The 19,858-nt window shown below is 56.2% G+C and overlaps 1 protein-coding gene across 4 annotated transcripts in view; it reads right to left on the bottom strand.

Moving 5' to 3' along the window:
- Positions 1–349: 349 nt before the first annotated feature.
- The window catches only part of RAB11FIP5 (RAB11 family interacting protein 5), a 37,830-nt gene continuing 18,321 nt past the window's right edge, over positions 350–19,858 (bottom strand). For 2 of the 4 annotated variants that reach the window (XM_058683700.1, XM_058683702.1), the window contains exons 2-6: positions 16,839–17,275; positions 16,007–16,706; positions 6,390–8,060; positions 2,885–3,074; positions 350–2,611 (exon numbers count right to left, since the gene is read on the bottom strand). In XM_058683700.1, coding sequence (XP_058539683.1) covers positions 2,408–2,611; positions 2,885–3,074; positions 6,390–8,060; positions 16,007–16,706; positions 16,839–17,275 — 3,202 coding nt within the window. In that variant the 3' untranslated portion in view covers positions 350–2,407. Of the gene's footprint in view, positions 2,612–2,884; positions 3,075–6,389; positions 8,373–16,006; positions 16,707–16,838; positions 17,276–19,858 lie in introns of all 4 variants that reach the window. The other 2 variants (XM_058683699.1, XM_058683703.1) reach the window with 2 other exon arrangements.

Below are 19,858 nucleotides of genomic sequence, written 5' to 3'. Positions count from 1 at the left end.
TTCCTCATCCACCAACAAAACCCACAAGAAACAGACGGTTCCTAAAGCTAGAGAGAGATTCTAGCTAGCTATGAAGAACCATTTGTATCTTGGATTTGTATCATTTGCTACTAGACTACGTGGTTTCACATTAAGAATCAAGTCTTTTACCCTCTGTATTCCCCCACAGTGCTCAATAAATGTGGGTATCTCGGCAAAGAAAAGACTGAGTCCATGCCACCTGTCAATGCTGTGCTGCTGCCCCTGATGTTAAGATGGGGGCAATGACATCCAAAACCCCATTACCCGCCTTTTCCCCCAGGAAGCCTCCTTCATACGTTTGTCAAAACAGGAACACAATAGAGCCACCTGCAGTATATGAACTTTTTATTCTTCATAAAGTGCTCAAAACATGAAGAACAAGCTCTTTATAAATAGGAGTTACAACTAGGAAGACAAACAGCAAAGCAGAACTGTGCCTGCTCTCTGCCCACCCCACCTGCAACTCTCCAAGTCGTGGCCAGGAGCAGAAACATCCAACAAGAACCTTGGGCTTCAACTCAAAGCTCTTCTGAAGACATCCTTGCCCTGGGCATTTTGGAGGCCCACAATCAAGGATGAGTGGAAGATCAGGGTCAGGGCTGGTAATGAATAGAGCCCGGAAGAATACATAGTAGAGGAGTGCTCCCCTTCCCCCAGAAGAGATACCTACCCAACCCCCACTGACCCCCAAAAAAACCATGACCCAAGATCTGGACACCTGGGGACACTTCCTCAGCTTTGATGAGTGATCATTAAGGTAGATAACATTACAGGGGCTTTCCCCCATGTGTCGGGGCTCCTCTGCCTCATCCTGGCAGAAGACATCACCCACAGAGCACATGTCCTTCCAAGGCTGTCGGAAAGATCCCATAGGCTCTCTCAGGAAGAAGAGGTAATTCCAGACGAGCTCTCACCTCCTCCCTGGGCCAAAAGTATCCTCCTTCAGTACCTCCTTACCCCAAAACTTTTGCTAAATCAGGGCACGCGAGCCACTAAAGGTTCCCTGTAGATGCCATGGGAAGCCGGCCATGTTTTCTGCAAGCTAACCAGGGCTGGGCCAAAAGACAGACACTTCATTTCAAAGTGCACTGCAGCCAAGCCAGGCAAGGCCATGGGGCAGAAGGGACAGGCTGGGAGAGCAGCCAGTGGATGGAGAGGAGAGCAACAAAGGCTTTTTTCCTAAGTATGGGCAGAGTGGGACCTCCCACTTCCAGAATGTAGTTTTTATCCCAGGACCCTCCGCAAATGCGGTTGGGGGAGGAAGAGAAGGTGGCAGGAAAGTTAAAGGAGCAGTGGCAGCTTCGCCAGACCCTTAACTGAACTCTGGGGGAGGGGCACAGGGTGCAGCGAGTCTCACCATCCTCCTCTCCCATGTCCAGGGCTCTGACAGATCCAGCCCCATGTGCTCAACAGGGAGGGAGGGGGACACCAAACAGAGAGAGAGAGGTCTGCATCCAGAGGCTCTTGACCCCACCCACAAAAGGCACATTTTAATTGGTTTCCAAAAGTGCAAACCCTGCTGCAGCACAGAGTTTTGGCATCTGGACAGGCAACAAAAACAAAGATGGAGGCTTGATCCCCAAACACAAGCAGCCCAAAGCCCTGAGGCCTGGAGGGGCCCACAGCTTGGAGGCAGGTGAGGAGGTGCTCTCCCCACACTTGCCCCAGCTCTCCATACATTCACACATGACACTCAATGGAAAGATCAGAAGAGGAGGGCAGGGCGGGGGGCCTGGAGAACACACATCATCCCCATCCATCCACGTGGCACTCGTTCTGCAAACAGCTGGAAACACACAAAAATCAGAACACAGCAGAGATGAGACCAGACCATACAGGCTCCTTGCTCTCAAGGGAACAGACATGAGACTCCAGTTGCCCATAACTCCAAAATGGGCAACTTGGTTCCTGCCACAGCCCCAGCCCCAGTAATGCTAGGAGCCCTCCAGGGGCTGAAGACAAATGAGGAGGACAAGGGTTTAGCCTTGGACAAAATGACTGACCATTGTTGTGGGGTAATAAAGTATGTCCCAGATGCCACGTCAAATTGCAGCTCACCCCTGCTCCCCCTCGAGTACTAAATTCTTTGTTCCAATTCCCTGGAGCCCCTAAAACTAAGGGATATGGAAATAGGCAGGTGGGAACGACTGAGGGCTCCCCAAAACACACAAGTTGTACATGGAACCTGATGCCTCCAATGGGAGTCCAAAGGGTCCCCCTTCCAGCAGCCCCACGGAGGCAGAAGGGAAGAGGAGCAAGGAGTGACAACAGAGGACAGACAGCAGCCTGCCCAGGTAAGAGTGAGTTCAGCGGGAAGGAGGGCAGCGTAAGCCCCGTTTGGGCAGTGGGTCCACGCTGACCCTCCCGGGGGCAGGGGTGAGGAAGGCTACTTTGGGGGGCCAGGGGGGATCTGCAGCAGTGTGGGTGAGGTCTCCATGATCCGCACCAGCAGCCGGTCAATGTAGCTCTCCAGCTCTTGCACATGCTCGTCCCGCTGGCTCAGCTCCCGCTCCCGCTGCAAGAGCAGGCCGATGAGCTCGTCGTGGGTCAGGTGGTAGTACTTGGCCGACTGGTCCAGCACACCTGAGTCCTGAGGCCAGGAATGAGAATGAGCAGGGCAGCCTCAGGCCTACCTGCCTGTCCACCCACCAACACCCGGTTTCACTCCTGCAGGCCCCTGGAGCGGCCTCTGTCTCCAGTGCGAGAGACAGCCTGACTGGCTTCAGGGCTCTGGCGTGGGGGACCAGGCCCACTCTTTGCTCCACCCTGCCCAGCACCCTGCTCCTGACCTCCAGGCGCCAGACCTCTCTCCATGGCACCACACATCCGGTCTGACGCACCCTGGCATCCTGCCGGGCCTCACCTTCAGCCGCTTGGCATCCACAGTCTGGCCAACGTGGGGGGCTGGAGCCACAGGCTGAACGCTGCCCGATGTGACGGTCTTGAGCTTCTCCAGCCCACTGCTCAGAGCTGTGCTCAGACTGGAGCGAGGCTGCTTCCTGTCTGGGCTGCCCTCCACAGGGGCAGCACTGAGGGGCTTCACAGGGTGGGGGCTGCAGACACAGAAAGGAGATGCCTTATGAGGAGGGATGGGCAGTGCAACGAAAACACGGGGCCACCTTCTCTGGGGGGCCAGCGGGTCTGCTGGACACAAACCACCACGTGGTGGTGGCTGTCCCCTACACAGCCAGAGCCTTGGGGCGGCTGCACCCTGCACTCCTCAGCAACTCTCCCCTCCTCCTCCCTCACTGCCTGTGCCCTCTCCATTTTACTCCCTCAGAAGACCTGCCCCTTCACAGGGATGGCAGAGGCCAGCCCACAGCATTCTCTGCACCTACAGCCAGTCTTTGCCAGGGCCACCTCCCCTCCCCCCATCCTCCCTGCCTCTTCCATACTGTAACCTTTCTCTAGGGATCTGACCAATTCTCCCAGTTTCCCAATTTTCCCAGGACTAAGGATTCCCAGGGTGAGGGACTTTGGGTGCTTAAACCAGGAAAGACCTGGCCAAACTAGAACACTTGGCTGCCCACCTCTCTCTACTGGTTGCTTCCCTTCAGCATTTACACAGGCCTCCCTTGACTCTGTTTCCGCATGAGTCATGCCCCACCTCCCCTTCCTCCTCCCCCAGCCCCACCAGAGCATGCACACTGCATTTTGTCTCTGCAAGTTCTTACCTTTCGTGACTCCTCAACCCATCAGAATGGGCCGTTGGCCCCGCCGACCCATCACAAGTGTTCCTGCTGAGTCCACCAACCCCTCAGTTCTCAACTCACTGACCTCTCTGTGGAGTTCACACTTGGACCACTCCTTCCTTTGGCTTGCTCTCCCTCATTTCCCTCCAAGACCTCCATCTGGTTTCCTGACCTCTGACGGTCTCCTCCTCAGTCTTAACTGCTAGTCTGCCCTTGGATCTCTCCCCTCCTCACCTTGGCTCCCACGACCCCTAATGTCCAGCTCCAGCCCAGACCTCACCCCCGAGCTCTGGCTCACATACAATTGGAGGCTGGCTCACTCCACACCGGGGCCAGTTCAGGTGCATCATACTCCCTTCCATGTCTGTCCTGTCTGTCCTTTTCTGTGTCCTTCCCAGCAGTGGGTGGCTCCAGTCAGACACCTGGGAATCCCTCTGATTCCTCCCCCACCCCACCCCACCCCCACTCAGCTCCAGGGCTAACAAAAATCAAGCCCTGCTCCCTCTCATCTTCTCTCACCCCATCCCCTCCTCTCCGAGCCAGTGCTAGCTAAACTTCCTCCAGCTACAACTGCTAACTCATCTCCTCCAAGGGAGTCTTGCCCACCTCCAACCATGCCCCGTACCGCTATGGGACTGTGAGCTAGCTCAGCCTCTCCAACGCTTCAACAGCCTTTACCGTTCTAGATCAGATAAGAAAACACAATCTCTAACACGAATGGGCCCTGCCCTTTCCTGCTGGGTCTCTACTTCCCCACACACTGCCGACACCCCGGGAAATGTGCTCTTTCTCACCTGCAGGCTCTTATAAAAGCTGTCCCTCTGTCTGGAACACTGGCCCTTCACCTGCTGGCCTACTAACTCCTATTCATGTTTCAAAGCTATGCAAGGCCACTTCCTCTGGGCAACTTTCCTGATTCCCCCAAGCTGACTAAAGTGACCCTGCTCTGGGATCCCCCAGCACCCTGTACCTGTGACAGGTATGCAAACTGCAAGCAGCAGGCCCTCAAATCAACTAACCTGCCCCCAGAATTTGGACTGTTCAGCAGTAGGAAGCAAAATGGCTTAGCCCAAGGCCCTGAGCTCCATTGGAGGAAGGAGTGCCCAGACCCAGAGAAGTCAACTCTGCTACTCAGGATAGGGCCATGGATTCAGTCTCACAACCTGGGAAGAGTGGTAGAGAGGCCAGGCAGGGGGCAGATAGCAATAAACAACCTATCTCTTCCCACCTAAGAGTTGGCATTAGGGATGGGAACTTAAAAGCTGCTCTAATGCTACCTATGGGCTGTGCCTGGGGAGGGGTGGCATAAAGAAACCCTGAATGGGTCCTGGGCTCTCAATCTGGTTGCCCCCACACATCAGAGGGACCCTGGACCCCATAGCTCTCAAGGACTCCCATTTCCTCATCTGAGAAATGGGGATAGCTCTACTTGGCCCATCTACTTCATGATGTAAGGAACATGCTGAGTTCAACACGAAGCCAGCCCTGAAGGGAATAAAGCTTCCTAAAGGTAGTGAGTATAATTAGAAGTGAGGCTGGAATACAGCAGGGCCAGGTAAGGACAGTGTCATCAGAGCAAGGAAGCTGTAACCACCCCCTCTCCCTCACCACCTACCACTGGAAGGGTAGCCCAGATTCCTTCCCTCCCACTTCTCCTCCATCAGCATGGGCCCCATGGGCCAGCTCTTCATGGGTGCATTTCTGTCTTGCTCACTGGACTGGGAACTCTCCGGGCATATCTTTGATCTCTGTTTAGTGTCTGACACACAGTGGATGCTCAGTGAATTCGGAAGACTAAATGTATGAGCCAGCAGGCTGGGGGCCCTAGTCCAGGAGCCCGTCCTGCTCCTCAAGACTCTCACCCTGCTCTGTTCAGCAGAAAAAGCAGCCTCCTCTACTCCCTCCACTTCTTCACTCAGGGCTCCTAGAGCACTAGCATCCTTCTGGACTTCACTGCTCCCCATTGACCCCAAATGATCTGTGTCTCCAGACCTCAGCTCTGGTCACCCCGCACCAGTCAACCTGGTGAGGTCACAGCCTCATCATTCTTCCCCAAACAGGCCAATGCCACGGTGACCACAGTCACACAGGCATCCAGTGTCCACTCTGCACAGTCCTAAGCACACCAGGACCACCCCCTGAAAAGGCACAGATGCAAACCAATGAGGCACCTGAAGGGGCTACAGACCCTTTCTTCTGAGTGAGGGAGTATTTTTGTTTTTCTTCTGTCCTCTAAATAGCTCTTGGGCTTTCTCTCCGACGGACCTCTGTATCGGTCCCTCCTCTGGTTCTCTGCCTCCCACAGCCTGTTCCCCTGGGCCTGCTGCAGAGGACATGGCCCCCATCTGACAAGTACCCAGCTTCCCTTGCAGCTGAATGCCTGAACTCTCATCCCCCTTCCCCTGCCAGCCCACACTGGCTCTCCCCACTCCATTCTTCACCCTCTGCACCTCTGCTTGCCCGAGGATCCAAGAAGGAGACAGCTTCAGAGCAGGTACCACAGAAGGGCTCCTTTCTTCAAAGCCTCCCCTATCCTGCTTCAGGGTAAAGGAGCCCTTCATCTGCCCCTGGAAGGACTGAGGCTGGAATGTGAACATCCTAGCCCCTGGGCTGCATTGCCCCCCTCCACCCATCTCCTCCTGCAGTGTATTCTCAGGGTGGCAGCTCACCGCTCACCTGGCACTGGGCTGTGGCTCCTCAGCTGGTCGTGTCTCCAAGGGCAGAAGCACAAGCGGGGAGGCTGGGGTGGTTGCAGCGTGGTCCTCCCCAAGTGGGGCAGGGGAGCCCCCAGGGGAGGAGGCTGGCTCCCCAGGGGGTGGGGAGGAAGAAGTCAGGGGCCGAGCTCCAGGCAGAGGAGAGCATGGAGGGCTGGGCTCCCCATGGCGGTGGCCGGCCCAGGACGGGAGAGGGGGTGGTGGAAAAGCAGGCTCTGGGGGCGTAGGCAGCTCTTCTGGACCAGAGAGGATGGAAGATTCCCTGGACCCTGGAGGGGATGTGGATGGGAGACTGGGGGGGTCTTGGTTCCCCTGAGACAAAAAGGGGTTCAAGGCATCCTCCTCTGACACCCAGAGGTCAGTGTGTTGGGAGCTGCCTGGCAAGGGCCCAAGCCCCTCTCCCACTGGTCCTTGGCTCTGGGCCTCAGGACCCTCAGGGCTCCCTCCTTTCTCTGGAGCCTCCAGTATCTGCTGACTCTGAGGAGCCAAGCTCTTTGAGTAATGGGGTATAGGGGCAGGACCCTCAGGGCAGCTAGTGGGCAGGGATAAGTAGGGCCCAGACACAGGAGGGCTGGCACCCTCCACTACATCTTCCAGGCCTGGCCCACCCAGCAGGGTTCTAGAAGAATGGCTGTCAGACTCCGACCCAGGGGCCTCGCCCTCCTCCTTGGCCTCCTGTGGACCAGCAACCAGCATGCTTGGGAGGTCGTCTTCTCCTCCAGTCTCTGCCCCCCTGCTTCTCAGCCCCCCTGCAGCAGCTGCCGTGGCCGCCTCCTCCTCCTCCTGAGAATCTGAGGGTGTGAAGAGGCGTGGTGGCTTGGGAGGTGGCCTGCTGGGTTGCAGTTCCTTGTCCAACACCTGCTCAGGTTTGGGCTCTGGCTCAGGCTCTGGCTCCAGCTCCAGTGGGGGAGGCCCCTCACTCCCCTTGGGGCTCCCAGCTTCTGGCGACTCTGGCTGCATCTGGGGAGGAGGCAGCTCATCAGACTCTCCCCGCAGGACCGGTGAAGACATTTCAGCTGCAGGAGAAATGGTGACCACATCCCAAGGCCATGAATCTTCCACTGTATTGAGCTCATGCAAAAGCTGGCCTTCGCCTTGGGAGGCCTCGTCCTGGCCCTCAGGGGCGTCGTCTGGGCCAGGCAGTCTTTCCCACACACTGATCACTTCTGGGGAGCTAAACAGAGACGTTGCACTGTCTGCTGGACTCTGCCCTGCTTCCCCTCCTGGGGCTGGTGGCTCCCTGTCTGCTTCAGAGTCTGAGGCTCTCGGGTGCAGCTGGGCTGACGTAGAGGGCAGGCCGGCCCCTATCGACCCAAGGGGCCCCAGGTCAGCCGTGCTCTTGCTCTGGCGGTCCAGTCCCAAGTCCAGAGGAACCCTGGGCTCCAGCCACACGCTGCTCCCACCTCTTCCTCCTCCCCCAGGGTCCCCCCGGGGCTCAGCTGCCTTCATTGTCATGGCCCCACGGCCTTGGTCTTGCAGCCCAGTCACCTCCAGCCCCACTCCTGCAGGGGCCAGGATCTTGCTCCTGGCCTCTGGACGCAGCCTGCTGGCAGCAAAGACGTTGAAGGTGTCGTCCCACTCAGGCGGGGCTTTCCCAGGGGAGGCCAGGGGGGTGGGGCTGGCCCTCGAGGCACTGGGGAGAGAGGGAGCAGGTGAAGGAGAGTTTAGTGCTATGTCGGCTATGAGTTCCTCGAAGAAAGGGTTGCTCTGCATGGAGGTGAGGAACGGGTTGGTGAGACCCAAGAATCCAGATGGGGTGGCTTCAGGGGCGGCGGAGGTGGCAGCAGCAGTGGCAGCAGCGGGGGAGGCGGCTGCAAAAAGGTTAGTGCTTAGCATGGGAGCAGCGGTGGGAGCAGGAGTGGGGGGGGCCGTAGCACAGGGGGAGCAGGGGAGGTGGTGAGGAAGAGCAGCTGGGTCAGGTTCTACCTGAGGAGACACGTCCAGGCTGTGGAGGGAGACAAAACCGTGAGCCTCCTGGTTAATGCCAAGACTGGAAACGCCCCTGCTGAATACCACGCGCCTGCCCCCCACCTGCCTTGGGCAAGGTACCACATGCCTGGTACCTGGGTTCAGGTATGTGAGCCAGGGGACAAAGGGAAGACTCTAACAGGTACATTATTAGGTGCTGCCCAAGGAGGAAGATGCTGGACAGAGCTCATTTAAACCTCATGCCAACCCCAGAGAGCAATAATCCCGTTTTACAGCCAGGATTCCAGCCAAAACCAAGTGTTCTTCCACTGGTCCATATGCTGAAGTTTCTACTCAACACCAGACTTACGCCTACAGAACCAATCAGAAAGCACCCTATATCCCTTTAAGGACTGAGAGAGGAAAGAAATACCAGGGGCTTGGAGGGGATGAGGAGACCAGAGAAAGGCCAGGCTTAGCGATCTGGCTGGGTAAAGTAAAGCCCGTGCTAATAAAACCCAGCAGGGCGCCTGGAATTCAGACCGCTGAAGCAGATGTGTTCTGCTGACCTCTTGCAGAAATAGGAGGTAATGATGGGGCAGTCATCAAGGCATGATAAGATGTCAATAAAATAGAACCCACCCCTCTTGTTTCTTGGGGGGGGGGGGGGGGAGGGAGGTCCATAACCTGCCCGGATGGACAGCAAGATATCACTGAGGATGTCTGCTGTCAGGCATCCACATGGCCCAGCACCCTGAAGAGGGTGCCCATCACCAAGGGCACTCACAGGCCAGCCTTGAGAGCAGCCCTGCTCAGGAGACAAAGACTGGAAGGCGGCAGTAGCAGCAACTCTTGAGTGTCACCAGGGGCCCTCTGGGGTCCCCCACACAGAGAGATCGCCGGCTCCCCTGGGAAATCCATCCTGTGGCAGTGAACCTCCACTCCCACGGACACCGGTGAACACTTGCTGGCCTCCAGGTGTCCGCTCCAGGGTCCTCTCCAGGAGGGAGCACCCCCTGCACCTGCACCTTACCTATGGTGCACAGATGACTGTAGGGGTGTGGGCTGGGGCAGACTCCGAAACTTGAGTTCATGGCTTCTCCAGGACAGCCCAGGAGACGGAAAACCAGAAAGGCAGCACAGGTAAAAAGGGGGGGCCCACGCCCCAGTTTTCAGGACTCTGACAGTGGTTTACAGCTGCCCGGCAGCTGAGCCCACCTAACAGGCCCAGACCTTGCTGGCTTCGCCTACTGCCTGGGTCCCATCTTCCAGCCCCCAGTCTAAGCCCCAAGACCCCCATTCCTTGGCCCCTGCCCAGGTGATCATCCCGGGAACTCCTATGTCTCCATCTTCTCCACTCAAGCTGCTGTTTCCCCCAAGGAAAAACTGGGGGCAGGCACAGGGGCAGGGGGTGGTGTGGCTGGGGAGCAGAAGCCAGGTGTCACCGGCCAGCTCGTATGGAATGCAGGTTGGGGTGGGAGGGGCACCTATGGAAGGAAGCCGGTTAGTCTGGAGTTCACCAGGATTCTTCTGGGAACACAGGGCCCAGACAGAGCTGGGCAGAGGCAGGGCCGGCTTGTCCACAAACACGGGGAGCAAGCAACGGGAAAGAATCCAGTTCAACCAGCAGCAAAGGTGGGCTTCGCAAGACAGTGGCACTGTCAGGGCACAGCCAGGTGCAAAGCTCTGGGTTTCTCTTAAGAATCCAGCTTCCAGAGACTCTCCTTATTCTTTTGCCCTATACTAACTCCCCACCCAAGTGTGGCTTCTTGGCCTCATACTATCACCTAGAGACTGGGTGTGGGGTGGAGGGTAAGAGAGTCCCATCGACTCCCAACCCACCAGGCTTCCCAGCACTGCTCTACCTCTGTGGTCCTGACATGGTGAAGATACCAAAAGAGGGCAAATCCTGGGCCCAGAGTCCCAAGCCCCACAAACGTCCCTTCTCCATTCCAAGCAGGCCCCAGGCAGGTGCCTACCTAGGGGACCACAGAGAGCAACGTACCACCACGTGGGTCAAGGCCCTGCCCTCAGCCTGCCCCCCAGCTGGAGCACCCATACCAGACACAGTCCAACTGTGCCAGCAGGAGTCAGCCCCCAGGAACAGAGCTACTCTGAGCCACCTCAGTGGTTCTCTCCAGTCCCCTTCGTGACAAGTGACCAGAGGGGTCTGAAGGAAGAGAGCTCCATCAACATTAAATAGCACCTAGCTTAGCTCTGCAGTCCCCTCAGCTTTGGCCTGGCCCCACTCACCCCTGTGGTCTCATCGCAGTCTGGCTGGCAGTCAGAACCGCAGGGCAGGAGACGGCAGAGCAGGAGGCCCGGAGCCCCAGGCTAGGCTAGCACCCTCCCCCACTGGCTCCCCAGAGGTACACACAAACCCGTTGGTATGGAACCAGCCAAGGGCTCTCCCTAGAGGAAGGGACTCCTAGTGCCAGGCCCAGCAGGCTCCCAAGAGTTGCGGCACCTGTGAGAACATCCCATCCAACCCTCCCACCCAGTAACACCCCCTCCCCTTCCCCCCCCCGCCTCTCCCTTACCCTTGCTCCACCCCAGATGCACACTCTGAGGGTTCTCACTTTAGAATTTCCTCTCCCTGCCACTGTATCTGGCACAGACCAGACACACCCCCACATGTGGTTATCTCCCCAGGTTATGCTCTGAGGCCAGAACCCACGGTGCCAGCCCGCACCATGCAGAGGGGACTTCAACATATGCTGACTTGTCTTCTCTTCTAGGAACAAAGTTGGGGAAAGAAATCAGAGGTCCAAATGTCTCTGCCCCAGTAATCTGAGGGAATAAAGCTTTAGGGCCTGCAGGAAACTTAGGACAACTGGTGGAACCCGCCCCTTAATGCTGACATCCCCCCTTCTCTCTAACAGCCCCTCTACTTAAACGTTGCCGTTGCTGGGCAACTTACTGCATCACCAGGCCACCTCTGTAGCTGGAGGTCAGTTTCACTGGTGGACAGCCCTTCCTTAGGCTGAGATGAGCCATGTGTCCTTGTTATTTCCACACACTGGTCCCAGAGGTGGCATGCGGATCTGCAAAGGCTCTCCACCAGGCAGTCCCCCAAAAGGTCAAAGCCAGCCTTCGAGGCATACACGCCCAGCCAACAAGCCCTTTAGCCATCCCTCCTAAGGCACGATCTCCTGGCACCCTCCTGAGACTGATGCCTGATGCCCAGGAAAGGTGTCCAATAGACGGGGCGTGTGTATCCTCTCCCATCACCTGAGCACAATGGGGTGACAAAGAGGGGCCTAGGAAGCTGTAAGTGGGGAGACCACATAATTTATCTTCCAAACCAGAATGTTTTTAACACAGTAAAAGGGCAATATTAACCATACCAGGAAAACAGCCACAAACAGGACAGACGGCCACACTAACTCTAGGTCACTGGACACACATCATGTCCCGCATTTACCCCACCGGAACTGCCACTGGGGCGCTCAGCTTTAGGCAGCCACTGCACACTCTAAGCTCATCGGGACCTCGGTGTCACTACTCCTGGTGAGGGGCCGGGACAGATGCACAGACCACCAAAGGCCACCACGATACACTTGCTCCCATGTTGTACCACACTGACCCCAATTTAAAAAATCTGCATCCAGGGGAGGGTGGGTGATGGGCATTGAGGAGGGCACCTTTTGGGATGAGCACTGGGTGTTGTATGGAAACCAATGTGACAATAAATTTCATATATTGAAAAAAAAATAAAAATAAAAAATCTGCATCCAGCACTTGATCCCCTATTGTACACAGGGTTCTACGATTAGTGTGAAGGGGCCCTGGCGGGCGAGCTCCGGGGTGGCCTGCCCACAGGAAGCTTATACTCTAAATGGTCAGAGAGGGATAGACACAAAGACAACCCTGTTTGGCTCTGGTGGGTTGAACACGCTTGTGTTGAACACTCCTGACAGTCCTCAAACACACAGTAAGGAGCTCATGCTGCAGCCCAAGACGCACGACGACCACGGGGCTGGTGAGCAGGGCTGAGTCTCAACTACCATCGCCCCCCAGGCACACACACTGGTAGGGGCCTAGTGTGACAGCCATGGGCCTAGCAGGCGAGGGAGGAAGGCCAGGCCAGGAGGAAAAGGAGGACCATCTTCTCAGTCCTTCATACCCTTGTTCCTTTTCTTCCAGCCACTGGCTTCTCCAACAGCAACAGCTTTTTTTCTGGAGACTGCACATCTGACTCGTACTGCTTCCCGCCTCTCCCTGGGGCACCAGTGCTACGTGGGAGCACTAGAGGGCGCTGCTGCCCTTCCCAGTGAGGAACACCCAGCAATCTGCAATGGTAGCCCCGGGGGACACAGGTGCCCCGAACCTCTGAGCCTGTAGACAGACTCTGGAGCCCCACTGGGGGCCTGCAGCTACCTTTGGTCACTCCAGTTCTGGGTATCTGACCTCATTCTCTCCTCAAAAGCCTCGGGGCGCCTGGGTGGCGCAGTCGGTTGAGCGTCCGACTTCAGCCAGGTCACGATCTCGTGGTCCGTGAGTTCGAGCCCCGCGTCAGGCTCTGGGCTGATGGCTCGGAGCCTGGAGCCTGTTTCCGATTCTGTGTCTCCCTCTCTCTCTGCCCCTCCCCCGTTCATGCTCTGTCTCTCTCTCTGTCCCAAAAATAAATAAAAAACGTTGAAAAAAAAAAAAAAAAAAGCCCAGAGCAAGCCCTCTGGGCAAGTGCCAACACTCATTTCTTCCAGACCACCTTCCCGGCTCTGTCAAGGCCCAGGGCCAGGGTGATGCCGACGGACTCACTGTCCAGGTTTCACACCTGTCCAGATTAGGCCACTTGACCCAAAACACAGCCCTCCCACCCCCACCCAGCCTGGATGCAAGGCCACAGGCCCAGCTCTGGTGGCTTATGCCCTCAAATGAGCCTCTAAAGGGCAGAAATGCCTGGATGGCCTCCATCCTGGTGAGGACAAGCTCAGAATTCAAGGAGAAGGGCACAAACCTCAGCTTCCTCATGTCTATAAGTGAGCCAACTTCTCTGGACTCTGAAGGGCCACTGGGAGACATAGACACCCAGGATTAGGAAAATAGGCTATAAGCAGGAGTGGTGACAACATCAAAGTCATGGCCTGCAGGGGTCTGAGCCCAAAGCCTGGGCACATGAACAGAAATGACCTCATGAGCAATTGTCTGCCCTGGAAAAGGCCCTGAGATGCCCCACAGACAATAGCACTGAGCCCATGGTCTGTGTTCCATCTGACCCAGGCACCCTAGCTCCTCCCAGCAAACGCCCTGCCCAGGTCTCCTGCCATCACCTTCCAGACTACCACCCATAAATATCTCTAAGTTGTCACAGGGCTATAGGCTCAGCCTGGGCTTCTGAGACAGGCCCATCCCCTTTTTCCTTATCTTCCCTCCGCTGCAGGTGGCCAGCAGTTCCCCTGGGCTCTGGTGAGTAGGGGCTGGGCAGCAGGGACAGAAGCTGATATACCTATAGCAGGGGACGCAGAGGGCAGCATCACCCAGGGACTGCTCCAACCCCCGCCCGTCCATGTGTGAGGCATCCCGGGGGCTGCCAGGCAGCCAGGCCTGAGCCCTCTCCCTGCCCTTCTCCGTGGACTCAAATTCCACTGGGAAAGAGAAAAACCAGGACTGCAGGAGTCCTCTCCCTTCTGCTGGGGAGTGGCTTTAGGGCCTACTCTCAACCCTTCCTCACTGTGCCCAGCCTTCACACCCCACCTCCTGCCCACAGACCCGTGGACAAGGGAGGGGCAGGCTCACTGAGGGCAGAAACAGCGGCCTGACCACACTGTCTGGAGCTGCCACAGACACTGCCTGTCCAGGGCCTGCCCCCTTGTGAAGGGGGGTACCTCTGCTCCTAGGACCTAGACCTGGTGGCCCTCCCTACACCCTGTTGGACAATGCAGCAGCCTCCAATGGTCAGAGTGAGGAGTAGTCAAAGGGCCAGGGTGGACGATTTGGTCATCTGAATGACCAATCGTATATTTCTCATATATATGTGGTCTTCATCCAGTTTCTGGCTCATAGCTTCCAAAACCCTTGAAATTTCCTAAGCGATAAGAGCATCTTTTAATATTTGGTCTCTTGTCTGCAGTTCCTGAAATGCTTCAGAGCCATAAAAGTGAAATGGGCATCTTGTTATTCATAACAAGTCCCTTTCTACCATAACTGGGTTTGTGTGGATGAGGTGACTCTTAAAAAGCCCCTAAGAATGGGGCCTGGTTGCCAGCGGAACCAACCATGAACAGAAGGGTGGAACTTTCAGTCTCACCCTCATTTCTGCAGAGGAGAAAGGAGCTGGAAGTTGAGTTGATCACCAGCGGCCAATGATTTAATCATAAGCGCTCATGTGATGAAGTCTCCATAAAAACTTCAAAGAATGGGGTTTGAGAGTTTCAGGGGCCAGTGAACATGTGGAGATGCTGGGGGTGTGGCATGCTGGGAGAGGGCATGGAAGCCCTGCGCCCTTTCCTCATACCTTGTCCTATGTATCTCTTCCATCAGGCTGTTCCTGAGTTATAGCCATTTATAATAAAAGAGCGATCTAGTAAGCAAAGTGTTTCCGAGTTCTGTGAGCCACTCTAGCAAAATAACCAAACCCAAGGAAGGAGGCGGGGAGATGGTCACTGGAACCTCTGATCTACAGCTGGTTGGTCAGTAGCACAGGTGACAACCTGGACTTGCGACAGGCATCCGAAGTGGGCGCGGGGGGGGGGGGGGGGGGGGAGGGGGAGTCAATCCTGTAGGTCAGTCCTGTAGTACTGAGCCTATGTGGGGTCTGATGCTATCTCTGGGTAAATAGTGTCAGAATTGAGTTGAATTGTAGGACATCAAGCTGGTGTCAGAGAATTCCTTGGATGTGTGGGAAACCAGTCCCCACAGTGGAACCAGGTACAGAATCCTAATTAGTACCAGAACCCTTCTGAGAGCTCTGCCAGAGCCTGAGCTCAAGGACTCCCGCATCGCTCTCATGGGTGGGACTTGGCACATTCACAACAGAACAGCCATCAGCACTTGCCATACCCCAAGACCAAGGATGACAGTGAGGGCCAGAGCCCTAACAGTCTTCAAGGACAGAAGGTAGGTCACAGATTTTAAGGGAGTTGTCCACAGCCCCTTGCCAGCCCAGGAGCATAACTGGGGGGGGGGGGGGGTGGTGAGTGTACGAAAAGAGGAGGGGGGCATCAACGACTTGGCTCCCATCGCTCAGGGGGAAGAGGTTACAGAGCCAACAGGGAACAGCTGGGATGGAGGTGGAGGGTATGACGTACAGGCCCCGTCCTGCCTCTCCACCTGCCAAGGCTTCCTGGCCTTGAGGCCAAAGGGCAAGAGGTAGAAGTTGGAAAGCAAAGAATTCACACAAATAGCCTTTCCTGCTTTTCTTCCCTTCTCCCCCTCCCTCAGGGGGTAGGCGTGCCAACTCAGAAGCAAGACCCATGAGCAGGAGACTGGACTCCTCAATCCACAGGGCCCCCAAAGCGCTGTGCCCTTGCAACTCACCTGTGTCCATATGCCAACACCGAGCCCTGGCTTAGGGAAACAGCACCCTCCCCCAACTCAACCATGCAAAGCCAGAGCCCCAGCAGCCTGCCCAAGGGCCCCATCTGCTCCATTCTCCCTGCCCCAGGGTCCAGGCTGCAAATACCCCAGCATACTTCCCGAGGAGCAAAGCTGGTTTTGCCAAGGACGTACCTGGGTTTCTGAGTCGGTTCCTTGGCTTCTCTGAAGCCAAACCAGCTACTCTTGGCCTTTTCCTCCCCGCTGGATGAGTGGTGGGGGGAGGCCCCCAGCATGGGACCCCCCTTCTCCCCCAGAGAGCCACGGCGCCCCAACTCGCTCCGACTCAGCCCCTGGTGGTGGTGGTGGAAGAGGCCCATCCGGGGCTTCCGCTCCTCCTTCCGGGCTCCTTCCTTCTCAGCCACAGCCTCGGAGGAGGCCACCATGGGTGTGGCAACCTGTACTGGCTTTCCCTCTGGGAGCCGGGCCCCCTCTTCCTCTCCAGAGCGGTTGGCCCCAGTGGCCAACACTTTGGCCTGAGAGCTTAGCTCCTCCTGTCCGGGCAGCACCTCTGAGCTGCTGGTGCTGCGGCTGCCTCTGCCCCCGGAGTCATCTGCGGGCCGAGTCCCCTCCTCAGCAGGCCGGGAAGACACACTGTGCAGGGAGCTGGAGGGTGGGAAGGGGCCCGAGATGGAGCTGCGGTGCCGCAGGGGGGCCTGGGGCTCCTCGTTGTAAATGTGGCTCCCATTGACACAGAGCGAGGAGCGGGAGGCAGCTTCCAGGTGGCCCTGGAGGTCCAGAAGGGATCGGGGTGGAGCCGCTCGCATCTGGCTGGCCTCATCACTGTAGGTCCTTTTGTGGGTGAGCAACTTGGGGGACTGGGTAGCGTCCCTGCCTGAAAAGGAAGCACCCCATGGGGTTGGCAGCAGGAAAAGAAGCCCTGGTTCCTGGCGGGGGCCTCCCCCCACCACCCTCCTTGTCCCCCTGTTCCCCACCCCCGGCCCCGGGGCGCTCAGCCCTCACTCACCCCCTTCGGTGGACAGCCAGCTGCTACGGCTGGGCGAGCGTGTGAGGAGCTCGGCGCCCGGGCCCTGGTAGGCCAGGCTCCCGCTGGCCGAGGACAGGGTGCTGTCCGAGCCCAGCGAGGTGTTAGACTGCGTCAGGGAGGACTTGCGTAGCTTGTTGCGTAGGAAGAAGCCTTTGGCTTTGCCCATCTTGCCCAGGCTGCCCAGCTCAGGATCCTCCAGGGCGCTGCTTGGGAGGATGGCAGAGGCAGATTCCAGCTCATACTTCTTCTTGCCCTTCATCTTGTCCTTGATCTTGCTGAAAGGGGACCGCGGCTTGTCCTTCATGGACAGGTCAAACATGCTGGCGCTCAAGTTGTTGCGAGTGAACTGGATGGTGACCTGGATCTCTCCACGTTCCTTCTCCTTCTTGCCCGCCTTGGAGTGCAGCTTGTACCACCTGCGGGAAGGGGGTGGGGTACAGCTGTGGTCACAGCACAAGGAGCCCGCCCCCTCCCCCCCCCCACAGGCTCCTGCCCTGACGCACAGGCCCAGCCTTCCCAGCCACAGGCAGAGCTGAGAAACTATCTACAGCTTTTCCATGATGAAGGAAACCACATCCTGTGTAGGGGAATCTACTGGGTGTTACTGGGCAGGGCAGCGGTTACCACTCCATGCCACCCTCCCATCCCCCTTCCCTGAAGCTCGGAGATCCCCCCTCTTCCCCCTCCCTGCCTACATCTGCAACTCTGAGGCCCAGAGGGGTGAGACTGGGTGTGGAGAGGTCTCTTAACCCTCCAGGCCCCTGGTATAGACAGACCTACTCACATTTTTCCCTGTTTACATCATCTCCTCTGGCTAGTCCCGGCCAAAGCTCTGCTCCGAGCCACCAGTGAGCCCAGGAAAAAACAGCTCATCCAGAGGCCCAGGGCCAGGAACACATGTACACAGGCACCCCTACCTCAGTCACTTACTGACTCATCCAAGCCCCACCAGGAATACCTCTGCAAGACGGGGGGAGGGCACACTATGGCATCAAGTGGCCTCAAGGAGACCTCAAGAGACCCAGGGAAGGGAAGGAACACTCGCATCTGCTGAGCATCGTGTGTGTGCCACAATGTACAAGGGTTTTCGTCTGATGCTCACTCACACCTTACAACATGCCTAGGGGGTGGGGGCCGCCACCCTGATTTTACACATCAGGAGGTCAAGGCTCAGCAGTAAAGTAACTTGTCCAAGAACAACCAGCCAGGAAGGACAGAGGAGACCGACAGCCAGGTTTTCACCTCTCCAAAGCCCATGTTCTGCCCACCACACACTCCCAGAGAGACCCCTCACACACATGAGGACTGCACAGAGTGGGTGGAGCCCGCCCTACAGGGGAGCGCTGTGCACGGAGCTCTTCCTCTGCTGCCCAAATCCTCCTCCCGACCACTCGCACTCCAAAGAGTCTGCCCGGAGGTCCACCCAGGTCCCTCTCCCATTCTGCTCAGCGGGTCATACCCCGCCCCATCTCCTACAGATGTGAGCAGAGAGATTCTGCAGAGAAACTGAACCAGAAAGGTTCTGGACGTAGGGACGCCAAGATGGGTTCAGGTGCAGGGCTGAAGACAGGAGTGACTAAAAATCGGCCCCCTTTCTCACACCAACACCCAGAATGTCTAACCTCCCTAGCATAGAAGAGCTAAACACAACCCTCAGAGGATGTGTTCCAGACAAGTTGGGGGACATCTCCAAGAAAGTAGAACAAAGATGAGGCAATGATTGGAGGTCAGTCAAGGAGTTTCACCACCAAGTAACTGGAGAGTCAAGAAAGATGAGGGAGTCTTCTTCCATGTGTGAAGGGCTTGGGAGGCCTCTCTCCAATCCACAAGACAGGAAAAAGGCTGAACAAGCTGAAAACCAACAACTCACAGGGAATTTTTAGGGCAGTGAAACTATTCTGTGTGATACTGTAATGGTAAACACATGTCCTTATGTATTTGTCAGTACCCGCAGAATCTAAAACACAGAGAGTGACCTCTAATGTAAACTACAGGCTCTAGTTAATAATATTATATTGGTACTGGTTCATCAGTTGTAACAAATGTACCACACTAATGTGAGATGTTATAACAGAGGAAATGGGGAACGGGATGGGGATCAGAGTTAGGGAGTGTATGTGAACTGTCTGTACCGTCCATTTGTTTTTCTGTAAATCAAAAACTGTTCTTAAAAAAAAAAACAACTGTATACATTTAAAAAAGGAGAGGGGGGGAGAGGGAGGGAACAGAGAGCACAAAGTGGAAGAAACTATGCGAGAAATAACACAAGAAAGTTTTCCTGACCTGAAGGACATGAGCACCAGCACACAGGGGCCCATGAGCATCAGCACACAGGGGCCCATAAGCACGTAGCACAATGAATAAAGAAAGACGCAGCCAACAGGTCTCACTGTGAGGTTTCAGAATACCAGGTATAAAAAGGAGAACCCAGGGGCTGGGTGGCTCACTAGGTTGAGAGTCTGACTAGTGATTTCAGCTCAGGTCATGATCCCAGGGTCGTGGGATCAAGCCCTGCGTCAGGCTCTGTGCTGAGGGTGAAGCCTGTTGAAGATTCTCTGTCTCTCTCCCTCTGCCCCTCTCCCCTACTTGTGCACACACACACGTTTTCTCTCTCTAAAATAAATAAAATTAAAATTAAATTAAATTAAATTAAATTAAATTAAATTAAAATAAAGGAGACCCTGGGAGCTTCCAAATAGGGAAGACAGGTTGATATGTTCAGGAATTAGAGTAACATTGGATCTTCACTAGCAACACTGGGTACATATGGAATCATGCCTTCAGAATTCTGAGGGAAAAGTTTTCCAGCCTAGGATTCTAGACCCAGCCAATCAAGCATGAAGGTACAATGAGACCTGGTAGAGATGGTCAGATTGGTCACTGAAGGGCTCAAAGTCCCGCAGTACATACATATACTACACCCACATATACCCCATACTACCCACCCTCCCACCCACCACCCCCACCACCACCCCCAACACTGCACCCCACACACCCCT

The sequence above is a fragment of the Neofelis nebulosa genome, chromosome 9 (genome assembly GCF_028018385.1).
Source record: "Neofelis nebulosa isolate mNeoNeb1 chromosome 9, mNeoNeb1.pri, whole genome shotgun sequence".
Classification (NCBI taxonomy): domain Eukaryota; kingdom Metazoa; phylum Chordata; class Mammalia; order Carnivora; family Felidae; genus Neofelis; species Neofelis nebulosa.
The sequence above is the reverse complement of the archived record's forward strand: the minus strand, read 5'-3'. Positions and strand labels throughout refer to the sequence as shown.